The 12354-nt window shown below is 43.7% G+C and overlaps 1 protein-coding gene across 1 annotated transcript in view; it reads left to right on the plus strand.

Moving 5' to 3' along the window:
• The first annotated feature begins 3658 nt into the window (after positions 1–3658).
• LOC137447867 (transmembrane 9 superfamily member 2-like) overlaps positions 3659–12354 on the plus strand; it is a 40953-nt gene continuing 32257 nt past the window's right edge. The window contains exons 1-6 of the mRNA XM_068151796.1: positions 3659–3885; positions 4375–4442; positions 5779–5872; positions 8214–8341; positions 8557–8686; positions 10859–10986. Of these exons, the coding sequence (XP_068007897.1) occupies positions 3769–3885; positions 4375–4442; positions 5779–5872; positions 8214–8341; positions 8557–8686; positions 10859–10986 (665 nt within the window). The 5' untranslated portion in view covers positions 3659–3768. The remainder of the gene's footprint in view (positions 3886–4374; positions 4443–5778; positions 5873–8213; positions 8342–8556; positions 8687–10858; positions 10987–12354) is intronic.

A 12354-nucleotide genomic window follows, 5' to 3' on the forward strand; every position in this document is an offset into this window, starting at 1 on the left:
ACAAAAGAAGGTAGCTCTCAAACACTTCTCTAGACTGTAGTATGTACTTAAAGAGGGTCACCTTTCCAGCACGGATGCTGAGAGCTTCTGGGTGCTGTTACTGTGCATGGGAAAAGGGAAAGATGACCTTGGGTAACGAAGTGGGAGGGCACAGCACATGGTAACAATACAGAATGGCGTCGATAGATACGCATTCAATTATCCCAGGAAAGAGAAAGGTTCAAATTCTTCTTTCAAAACAGCAGATTTTAAACCTCAGAGCCTCCCTGGGTGAAAGCAAACTGTTAGTCCTGTAAAAAAAAATGCTAAAAATAGTCTCCATCCCTGCATGAACTCTCTGTTCACTTCTATGACCGACAGCCGTGCATTTGCTGTCTGCCTCCCAGTTGGCAAGATAAGCAAATGCAAACTAAAGCCTCTCTCTTCTCAAATGTTTTGAAAAGCATTTAATTGGTAATTCAAGGCTTCATTTCATCTTATTAATGTTCTGCTGGCAGGTACTGTACATGTAACTGGATGGGCTTAGCATGAGCATAGTTACATTTGAAACAGCATTTGAATGTAACTGCTGTAATTGTATCAAAGCCAAGTTCTTCTGTCCTTTGTCCTAAAAGGCGTCATCATTGGGCTTCTCATCAAAACCTTAGGTCCATCTACATTGCAAACTGGAACAGTATTTTACTGTATCCCCCTGCATAGTTTATGTATGGCCATGCTTCATGTTCGGTGAGACAGATCATTTTCTTAGAGGATTAGAGGCTACATCATTTTGCTTCCCTCTCCTTTTTTATTCCTTTTCTTTTCTTCTTCTTTGTTGTAGAAAACCCCCAAATCTGTAGGGAACATTTAGTAGGAAGTCCAAAAGTGAAGAGCTGTGACAGTTTCTTTTGCAAATAATCAGACAATTTTCATAGAATCATAGAATCAATGAGGTTGGAAGAGAGCTCAAAGACCATCAAGTCCAACCTGTCACCCAAGACCTCATGACTACTAAGCCATGGCACCAAGTGCCACGTCCAGTCCCCTCTTGAACACCTAATTTTTGAACACCTTTGAATTTTCTAATAGGAAATGAAGATGGAAATAAGAGATCTGGCCCCTACAGAACAGGAAACAGACTTAGATTGGCTAACTGGTCAAAGAGAAACCCCCAAACTCTACCAGCCTTTACTCAGCAGACCACTGTTGCCTAACTAGTGTAGGCACACTTGCCCTTGCATTATCACAGCATAGGAAATGCCTTTTCATTGATAATCATAAACATGAGCCCACTAGATGGGAGAGACGGACAACATTCCCTGAGGGTAATATTTTATGATTCTATTTTTTATGGTAGCTTCCACCTAAAATGCCACAATCTTGAGTGGATCCTCTGCTGTTGTAACAGTGTAGTTGAACTCATACTGCTGTTCCCAGAGAGGACAGTACTTTGGATCTCCCTTGCACCATGCTGTGTATTTTCATCAACTGTATTGGCCTTTTACCAAGTTCATCATACTTTGGGTTTAAACTGGATAAAGGGTTCAGGAGAGCTGGGGGATGAGGACTTACGAATACAGAAATAATCTGATCACATAAGACTCACTGAATGAATAAAAAGGGGACTGTAATTCCCTCCAGATATGTAGTCAAAAACTAATAACAGAAAAGAGGAGTTTAATACTTCCACGACAAAGAGGAATTTTCTAGGCAGCTGTCAGTTGATAGGCATTTCTAGAAGTTCAGCATTTTCCCTCTGTAAAACTCAGACTCGTGTGGATGAGAGCAGCACAAAGTAATTGTTTCTGGCACTGACTTTGTTAACCATTCCTAAACTTGAACTCCCTAAGTGCTTTTCCTTGAGCACCTGTTTGAGGTCTGAGTGTGGGCCCTGTCATTTTAATAACACATGGTGGATCACAGGTGCTGAAAACATAGCTGGGCCTATCTGAAAAGACTCAACTTCTTCAGGCTCAGCTGCAAGGACACAAGATAAGCAATTTTTATGCATTCTTCATTCTTTCTCCTTTTGCCTGGTGCTGTCCTATGGTAAGGGTAACTCACCACTGATTTATGAGTTGAGTAAAATTGATGTGGAGGTTTTGCAGGGATAATGCAAATGTACTGCCACAGGTTGGAAACCAGAGTGGCAGCAGCATGCCTAGGTGGGAAATACAAAGAGGAAGATAGAGGCGACATCTGCCTGGTATTGACAACCATGCCTTTAGCGCAGTGTCTTAGACAGTAGTGAGTATTTGTCTTGCTGTGGTAGCACAGAGCCTGGCTTGCAGCCATCACTTGTACTTATTCTGCTTCTTAGGCAGGTTTTGCAGCTGTCCCCAAGTGCTGCTCCTGCCATTGCCACATGAATGAGTGAGCCTGGAGCTTGGCATCACGTTTTTGGCACCGCCGTTGCTGCGCTGTAGCAAGGAGCCATGGGACATCATGACCTGGGTGCACATCCCACTGATGCTGGCTGCAAGCATCACAAGCTGCTGAACCAGACATCAAAAATGTAATTATGAAAAATTGCAGGGTTGCAGACTGTGGGAAGAGGGTTGTTTTCAGCTAGCTTTGGAAAGCTATGAAGATTTGCCTTTGCTCGAGTTAAGAGAAAGCTATGTTTTGTCTTTGAGGGTAATGTAAACACCTTGTAACTGAAGGAGAGAAGCTTGGCAGAATTTGGTTGGATGTGTTAATATACTGTTTTGTTATTTTGACCTATTGTATGCTTTAATTACATGTATTCCAGGAGAAAATGACCAGTTGAGATGTGACACATGTGCCTTCTGATAGACTATATAACTTTGCTGTATAACTTAATAAATGTCTTCGCTTGCTTCCATCTGGTCCAGAAAGCATTGCTCCGAGGCAAACCCAAACATCTATACTTTTACAGCAGATAAAGATTGCAATATCTTAGATTTCCACCTCAGATTTCTGAGCTGGTAGTGTAGTGATGAGAGGTAATGGTTTTTAACTGGGAGAGATTTAGACTGGATATTTGGAAGTTTAGGCTGGAGGTGAGGAGAAAGTTCTTGCCAGAAGGAGTAATTGGCCATTGGAATGTGCTGCCCAGGGAGGTGGTGGAGTCACCATCCCTGGAGGTGGTCAAAAAAAGGCTTGGACGTGGCGCTTGGAGCCATGGTTTAGTTGTCAGGCGGCCTTAGGTATGAGGTTGGACTTGAGGATCTCTGAGGTCTTTTCCAACCTGGTTGATTCTATGATTCTAAGATATTCTTTGCTGCGAGGGTGGTGAAGCACTGGACCAGGTTGTCCAGAGACGTTGTGCATACCGCTTCCCTGAACGTGCTAAAGGCCAGGTTAGATGGAGCTGTGTCCCTGCAGGGGGGTTGTAAGCAGATGATCTTTAAGGTCCCTTCCAACCCAAACCATTCTGTGTTTCTTTTTGTGCTATACTGCGGGCCACAGTCTGAAAAGAAGCTCTGGCATGAGTCACCGCAGGAGGACTTTGAGGGAAAGGACGGAGGTGCGCGTACAAGAGCAAAACGGAACCCAAAGAAAGAATCCTCCCCCCCACCGAGAGGGAGGCGGCAGCCCGCCCAAGGGAGCGGAGCCAACGGCAGCCGCCGTGCCTCACGCTGCCCTGCCTCAAGATGGCGCCCAGGGCCTCGTCTCCTCACTGCGCAGGCGCTGCGGCCCCGACGCGATCGTGACGCCGCTGTTACCGGCCTTCGCCTCAGCTGGGGCCGCCTCTGCAAGGCGCTGGTTGGGGGAGCTTGGGCTGCAGCTTCGGCTGATGGTGCCTTCGCCCCTTGAAGCTAGAAGATGAGGCTGCTGGCGGCCGGACTCCTGCTGGTGGCACCTCTCTGCGCCGCCTTCTACCTGCCTGGCTTGGCGCCTGTCAGCTTCTGTGAGGAGGGCGAGGAAAGCGAGGGCTGCAAGGTGAGAGCCCTTACGGGAGGGCCCAGCACGGGCAGCCCTCCCTTCGCTAGGGCTTGTCCCGCTTGGGGTTTCCGCGGCGACGGGAGCGGGCGGGGGGGACGGGACAGCCGAGTATCCCCAGCCCCGCTGCCTGCGGGCCCCGGGCGTTCTCCCTCAGGCGGCATCCTTTGCTTCGGGAGGCAACCACCAAGCCTCCCCTTTCCCTGCCCAACTTTCCAATCAGCGTCGGACAAACCGTCGCCGGTGCTTCGTTCCTCGCCGCAGCCTCCCGCGGATGCGGAGGGGCTGAGGGAAGGCTGCCGTGGCGTGGCCCAGCGCCGCCGCGGCGGTCGGGGCCTGTCACAAGTCTGTGGCAACTCCACCGTGGGATAGCGAGCTCCGAAACTTGCACAGCTCTAGCCAGGTAGCCATGCGTTTCGTGTCGTTTGTTTCTGCAAGCCTCCAGTTTGTTTTATTTGTATTTTTTGTCTTGCCTTTTCCGTGTCTCAGTCACTGATCGAGCTCTTCGTGAACAGGCTGGACTCGGTTGAATCGGTTCTGCCATACGAGTATGATGCGTAAGTACATGGCAGCAGGCTCCCAGGAGCGTTTGGAAATCCTCTTTGCCTGTTCTCAATGCAGTGATGCAACTCCTGATAACAGTGCAAGTCTTGCTGGGGAGCAGCAGCTTGGGTGTAGAGGTGGAAGAGCAGACCCAGTGCTCATTGGCAGCAGTGAAGTACAAGGGGTGGAAAGAATGGAAGCCACACCTGTGCCTCCTGACCTTCTTCTGTTTTTGTTTAAAACAAGGCTGCTGGATTTCTGATGGGTGCATTTTTTCGGGCTGAGTACTCAATTGAGTGTTGACTTTTTGATATGTTTGAACGTTCTTCCTGCTAGGCAAATCTAGGAGGTCAGGAGCTTTGTGTTCCTTGTTCCTGGCAACTAAAATAGATTGGAAGAAGAGTCATTGTTAGTTTTCCTTTTAGCACCAAGCTCTGTACTTGGTTCTTGGTTGTTGTGTGTGTGGTTTTTGTTTTGTTTTGATTATCTGTGAAAACTATTACCTGCTTTTGCAGATAGTTGCTACAAAGCAACCATACACAGTATGATTTGCAGTCTTGCTGTTGGGCACAGAGAAAAGAAACTGCAGGTAGAACATGTCTTATCCTGTGCAGGCAAACCAAGAGACTAGGTTGGAAAGCCCTCAGTGTCTCTATTTACATTCAATTTTATAGAAGTCAATGAATTTAGAACCACTTACCAAGAACAGATAAGTGAGTTTTAATATTTCAACATATTTTTTCTCAGTTAATTTGCTACAAACCATTTTAAAACAGAAATAAAATCGAGAATGATTGCATTCTCTTGCCCCTATTCAGCTGTTTCCAACTCTGTTGGTGTTGAAAAGAATTAGTGAATGGCATTTGGCAGTGTGGCACATTAATATTAAAAGCACTTCCCTTCTTTGGAACATGTTTCATGTTAGAGTCTATTTGTGAAGACTCCTTTAAGAAACAAATGTAGTTGTTTTTCCTGCAACTTTGGCAAGAGAAATGGACAATCTGTAGCATAATCTCTTTTTTTTTCCCCTAAGAGGCATTGTTGCTTTTTTCCTTATAGACACTGTTGCTTGTTTCCATTGCCATTTGAAAAAGATGCTTGACTTGATCACCATTCTTTTTGTTAAGGTTTTTTCAGCTGTGGTTATTTTGCTTTTGAAACTGACATCAAAATGGAGTTGTTTCTACATTGTGTTTACCAAAGCACTCGAATTTTTACTCATGGTAGCTGGCCAAAGGAAATGTCAAAGCTGCCCTGTTATAGACATAAGAAAACTGTTTTAGGCTGGTACTTATATTTATGTGTCAATTAAAAATCAGAACTGATCTTTTCCACATTTTTTTTCCCCAGTTTTGACTTCTGTCAAGATACTGAAGAGAAAAGGCCATCAGAAAATCTTGGACAAGTGCTGTTTGGGGAGAGAATAGCATCATCTCCATATAAGGTTATTTTGTCCTTTGAAGTTGACCCAGTTTCAATTTGATAGCTGTTATCCTGGTGGCTGTAATCCATAGACATAGTTGGAAATGTGATAACTGTGTAATTTATTTCTTTTAAATATAAGCTTTATAGTGGTTTATGTAATAAAAGCAAAATCCTTTTAGGTTACCAAAGGTATCTTTAGTGTGGCTGATGAAAGTTAGGAAGCTGAGCCAGTAATCAGTCTTCTTGCCTCTTCCTCTGTGATAGAGATGTCCAGAAACTCTTAAGCAGTTCTTTAACATCTGAGTGTGAGTAGATTCAGACTGATTGTTAGGCACAAGTTCTGCCCCATGAGTGTGGTGAGGCATTGGAACAGGTTGCTTAGGGAAGTAGTGGAGGCCCCATCCCTGGAGATATGCATGGTCAAGCTCCACAAGGCTCTGAGCAACCTGGTCTAGTGGGGGAAGTCCCCACTCACTGCAGTGGGGCTGGACTGGATGACCTTTGAAGGTCCTTTCCAACCCAAACTGTTCTAGGATTCTATTTGAAACTATTATTTTTTAGTAATATTTGAGGTTGTAAACTGGCATTTAAGGAACTGTTTCATAGCTTGGTTGGTACTGTTAGGTAACTTCTAGAGGGGAGGAAGGGGAAATAAGGTTGGGGCTCACTTCCAGCTCTTCCCTGTTTGCACATGCCTAACATCTGTGGCCTCAGTGCAAATTTGGCATTGTTGATGCATCTCACTTGAAGTCTTTGGTAAAATAAATGTATGAGAGTATTTTATTGGATTAGGTATGTGATGTTTTTCTGCTCCATGCCCTCCTTCAGCAATGAACAAATGCAGCATCTCTGAAAAGCTGTATATAATCAACTTGGGAAAACTTAATAGCAGTAAAGATCAAACTCTGGCTCTTAATGCTTAAAAGCTCTCTGCTGTTCAAGGGCAGTTTCCAGACTGGGATTTGCTGGTGAAACTGAGAAGTGGGCTATGTTTTTGTGTGAAGAGTTGCTAGCTAATCCAAATCCCTGTGAGAAAAAGAAGCAGCAGAGTTTGAGTCTACTGCTGCTCAGTCTTTAGGGACCTAGGGCTGTTAAGGAGGTGATGCCTTCTCCCTTGTGTAAAGTGCTCCTAGAAATGTCTTTGCCTCTCTGAGCTAATGTAATTTTAAGTCTTATTACTGCTGGCCACGAGAAGCTTTTAAATATGGAATGTGATGGGTCATTTGGGCTGGATACCCCCTGAATAGATGAAGTATTACAACAATTACTTGTTTGAATGGTTGCATACTGCAGTGATTAAAAAGTGCTGTTACTGGTTAGCACTTCAGCCTTGGTGCTGTTTGAAAAGGGGTGCTGTTTGACTGAAAGTTCTCTTTGGTAGCTCACTAACAGGTAAATCCTAACTAACTGGCTTAGAATACAAGTTGGCTAGACACATCTGGGCACATGTTAGGTTGTGTCTGCACTTGAAGCTTAGCTCTTGTGCAAGTTGTTGCATTTTTGGCAGCTTTACCTAATAACTTTAGTCATCGTGGGGAAACATGGCTAAAATTAACATGAAGTGTTCCAAAGGGGTGTAGTTAAAATGTTTGGTTTAGCAGATGATGAAATTACCAAAACTGGTAGAATGAAAAATCAATACCTTTTTTTACTGTTTGTTTTTTCAATTTTAGCCCTGATGCTTTATCTGAAGGTAGTCTGTTTGGGTTTTTTTCCTGGGCTATTGAGATTTTTAAGTAATGTGAATGGGTATTGCTGGTGCTGGATATACTTAATCTTGGCAGTGAGGTTTGAGCTGTTGCCTGAGAAATTGTCATAGTGTCATAGTATCAGTCAGGGTTGGAAGGGACCACAAGGATCATCTAGTTCCAACCCCCCTGCCATGGGCAGGGACACCCCAATCTAGATCAGCCTGGCCAGAGCCTCAGCCAGCCTGGGCTTAAACACCTCCAGGGACAGGGCCTCAACCACCTCCCTGGACAACCCATTCCAGGGTTTCACCACTCTCATGGGGAAGAACTTCCTCCTCATGTCCAGCCTGAATCTCCCCACCTCCAGCTTCATTCCATTCCCCCTAGTCCTATCACTACCTGAGATCCTGAGCAGTCCCTCCCCAGCCTTCCTATAGCCCCCTTCAGATACTGGAAGGCCACAATGAGGTCACCTCAGAACCTTCTTTTCTCCAGACTGAACAGCCCCATCTCCTTCAGTCTGGCTTTGGAAACTTGTATAGCAAGGAAGTGAAGTAGCTCAAGAGAATCAACTTTACTTGGGGGGTGGGGGGAAGACCCTAAGTGGCTGAAATGTTTCTTTTGGAAGCAAAACTGAAATGACTCTTTCTGTGTTCTTTTTTTCACCAGTTCACTTTTAAAAAGCAGGAAACATGCAAGAAGGTTTGTACAAGATCCTATGACCCAGCAAACAGTGCTGATAAAAGCAAACTGGCCTTTTTAAAGAAAGGGATGCAGCTGAATTATCAGCATCACTGGTAAGCTCAGATATGCCCTTGATGTTGTTAGGGGCTGCTTTTTTACATTATCTATGTTCCAAGTGGTTGCTTTCTTCTTTCTGTGTGATAGTTGTCCTCTGCTCGGTGTGTATTGTGGGCACTGCTGAATCCTCTGTGCATCAGCTGAATGTTAAATGTCAGTGTGAAATAAGAGGCATCCTTTTCTGAGGAGGTGTTCTTTGATTTCTGTCCAGGATTATTGATAACATGCCTGTAACCTGGTGCTATGATGTGGAAGATGGACAAAAATACTGTAACCCAGGATTTCCAATAGGATGTTTTGTTACTCCAGATGGTAGAGTTAAAGATGCTTGTGTGATAAATGTAAGTGGTGGAACTTTGTTGTCTTTTGGTCAGCACAGCAGATGTAATTTCATTAACACTGTTATGTTCTTAAGCTTTTCTTTGCTGAGAAGGAGCAGATACCTCTGCAAACATGCTTAATGCTCAGAATATTGATATTGATCAAGAACAACGCTGCTGCATGCAGTATCTCACTGGTAGGATTGTCAACATAAAATGTTCATGTAGCTCTTTTGGCCAACACAGATAAAGCTCCAGAGCAGCTATATTGTCCAAAAGCCTTGAAAATGGAGTTTTGTTCTGAAATTTCATGTGTATCCATGTGCCTGTTCATTCTTTCTGTGTCCTATCTGCATGCAAGACCTTCTGTCAGTTCAGATGGAAGCTTTCTAGCAAAGACCTGGGAATGAGTCCTGTGTTCTAGTTGCGAAAGTTATGTCTAGCACAGTTTACAAGTTAAATGTGTCAGGGTTTTTCCCAGATGGCTGGAAGATGACAAACACAGCTGTGACAGGGGAAGAATGATACTGACAACAGTTTGAAATGTGTCAGTCGTCCTGGGAGTTCCACAGTGAACTAGTACAGTGATGGAGCTTTCTTTCTCCTAGAGTGAGGCATCACACTCCTCTCAGTGAGGAGAGAGCTCTCTGCTATGACTGCTCGGCCACATAGCTCACTGCTTGCATGCAGTGCAGTTCTCATGCTTCTGGAGGTGATGCTTTATCATGCTCCTTCACTTTACTCTGTCTACAGTCACTTTCCAGCTTGGTTGCACCCTAGACTGTTGGAAATGGTCTGTGAATAACCTGTTCCAGTTACATGCTCGACTTTCATTACTTTAGATGTGAAGTTGGTTTTATGTTACATTGATTCTGGCGTGTCTTGTGTTGGAAGTTATCTGCTACACAAACAAATGTTGTAACTGCAGTTTGGACGAAGAGGTTAGGTTTTCTTCCAGGGAGGCTTTCATGCATAGACATCCATGATTGAGTTTCCTAGCAAGTGCTTAGGGAGCTTGTGCTGTGCAACTTGTGGGTGCTCTGCCTGTGGAGCTTGTCTGATACTCAGTGGATTTTAGTCCTTGAATTCTGGTGCATGGCATAGCTCTAGAGGGATGATTGTTATGTGGTCAATTAGGAATGTGGCACCATGGATATGACTCTAATCTCTGGGCTGAGTTGGGGAATGTCATCCCGTTAGCAGTCTACCCAAATACCTATTCTAGCAGACATAATTATCCCTCTAAAAATGAGGGTAGGAAAGGGCTTGTTACCATGCAGTGACAGAGCCGCAGTGACAGAGCCACAGTTCCTCCTCCTGTTTGTGCAGCTGATGAGCTGCATTGTCACCTCAACTGCTACTTTGGAAATGGAGGAAACAGGTACCCAAAGATGGGATTATAGTATGACAAAAGTGTGGTTGTAGTCTTCTCCTGATGGGCTTCTTGATCAGTCAAAGAAGAGAAATTCAGTGCAAGACACCTTCAGATCTTGCTGGGAGTGGGTAAGAGATGGAAGTTTTACGGCAGTTGGAAAATAGTAGACAATAAATAAAGGGGATATATATTTTTTTTTCACTTGGAAACCCAACTAGCAATCTCCTCATGGTCCCCTAATTCAAATTAAAGGTTTTTAACCAATGATAGTGTTGAAGGAGAAAAGAAAATCCAATTCAGCTGGTATCATGTGAGCTTTATATAGTGTTTTGCAATTCCAAATCCTGAAAGGTTAGGGATGACAAGGCACAATAGCTACTGAAGGTGAGTAGTTTTGTTGTGGTGTGGGTTTTTTTTAAGCAAAATCTGGTTTGTAAGCTTTGTAACTGGCTTGTCTACGAGGAGGGCTGGTGTGGGGTGGAAGAAATGCTGACTGAATTACTTCTACCTTGAATAAATACATCGTGGAACTTTTCTTTGGCAGCTTTTTGTGGCCAGCAGAAGAATGGTGTCAAATACATTTAAATTTTCCTAGGAAGATAGATGTGATGCTTTATTATGTGGGGTTATAGTTCTGTAATATAATCCAATATGTAGAAAAAGGCATAAGTATTTTATGCAGGTATGTTTAATGAAGGTTGAAGTATTTGCCCTTCCTTCTTGCTCCTTCACTACACCATAGTCTCACTTAAAAGTTCTTGACTGCTGCGCCCTCTCCTGTTGGAGAAGTTTCTTAATCTTTTGATGATATTTTGTAGTCAGAGTTTAACAAGAAGAATACTTTCTACCTCTTCAACCACGTTGACATAACAATCATGTACCATAGTGGGAAGGATGAAAACTGGCCTGGTGCAAGACTGGTAATGGCAAGACTGAGACCTCAAAGGTAATTGTGCATTAAAGAACCAAGTTCTAGTATTAGAGAGTTCTAACAGTACTGCAAACTTAGAAAAGTTACTTGGTGTCAGTAAGTTCTGAGGAACTGATTGTTCTGTATTCTGATAAAGCTTTTGGTTTGGTAGTTCATCAGGTATATCTGAACAGGAAGGAATACTTCTTTACTTTGAGGCTGCTAGAGCAGGCTGCCCAGAGAGGTTGTGGAGTCTCCTTCTCTGGAGATATTCCAAACCTCTCTGGACATGATCCTAGGCAACCTGATCTAGGTGATCTTGCTTTAGCAGAGGGGTTGGGCTAGATACCTCCAAAGGTCCCTTCCAACCCCTGCTATTCTGTGGTTCATGGTTGGAACTGTGTTTACAAAGAGCAGTTCTGCAACTGTCAGTGTCGTTTAACTTTGCTTTTAAAACATTCCCCAAAGTCTCTCCTGGTAGAAAAGCTGCTTATGGAGACTCTTAGAACCTGACACAAACAATAAAAGCTTTCTCATGGTTTTTATTGATGCCGTCTAGGTGCACATTACTTTCTTCTAAATATTTGCAGAGACTGGGAAACATACTTTTGCTGAGTAACAGTTTCCCATGTCCCCTAACCATTGCTGTATTGCCTCCCAAATCTGCTTTGGATGTGCAGCATTTGTTACAGGTGTCCTCTGTTGCTTTGGATGCTGAGGTGTAGGTTGAACATCAAGTTAATATTGCTATTCAGAACAGCAGAAACAATGGATAATTCCCTAAGAAGATGAATTTATTTTCTGAAGCATTAGCTGCTTTGCTTCTGCATTGACCAGAAAGGAGATGCCACAGAAGCAGACCTAAGTGATCACTTTATCAGTTTGTTCATGCACAGTTCAAACTTACCTGTGTTTGAAAACTGCAGTCCACTTAGAAAATTTCCAAGTGAGTTGCTTTTTATAGCTAAACTCATTCCTCTTCTCTACAGAGATCAAGTGTGTTCTTAAATTGTGCTACCACAGTCTCTCAAGTCACACAGGCACATGGTAGATGACTTGTGGGTTTTTTTTCTGTTGCAATGGCATAGTGTGTTTCCAGTGAATTACACTTCCTTCCATTTACATCTGCTCTGAGATGATGGCAATAAGGTTTTTACCAACCCTCTTTATTTTTTCATGTGAGAATTTGTCCTTTAATGGTTGCAGACCACAAGAGGGCACAGTTAGGTTGCACATAACCTCAATTTTGTCGTTCTCTTTTTGCTTGGGGCTTTGCTTCAACCTTGAAGCTCTCTTAATGGGGGAGGACCAGTGGTTGGAACACTACAGGTCTTTCATGAAAGCTTTTATTATCTTATGGTTTGATTTGGGTTTTTTTTCATCTAACAGCGCACAAGGTGGAAT

Source organism: Melanerpes formicivorus, unplaced genomic scaffold (assembly GCF_026170545.1).
Source record: "Melanerpes formicivorus ecotype bairdi unplaced genomic scaffold, bMelFor1.0.p_v2 SCAF_22, whole genome shotgun sequence".
NCBI classification, from domain to species: Eukaryota; Metazoa; Chordata; class Aves; order Piciformes; family Picidae; genus Melanerpes; species Melanerpes formicivorus.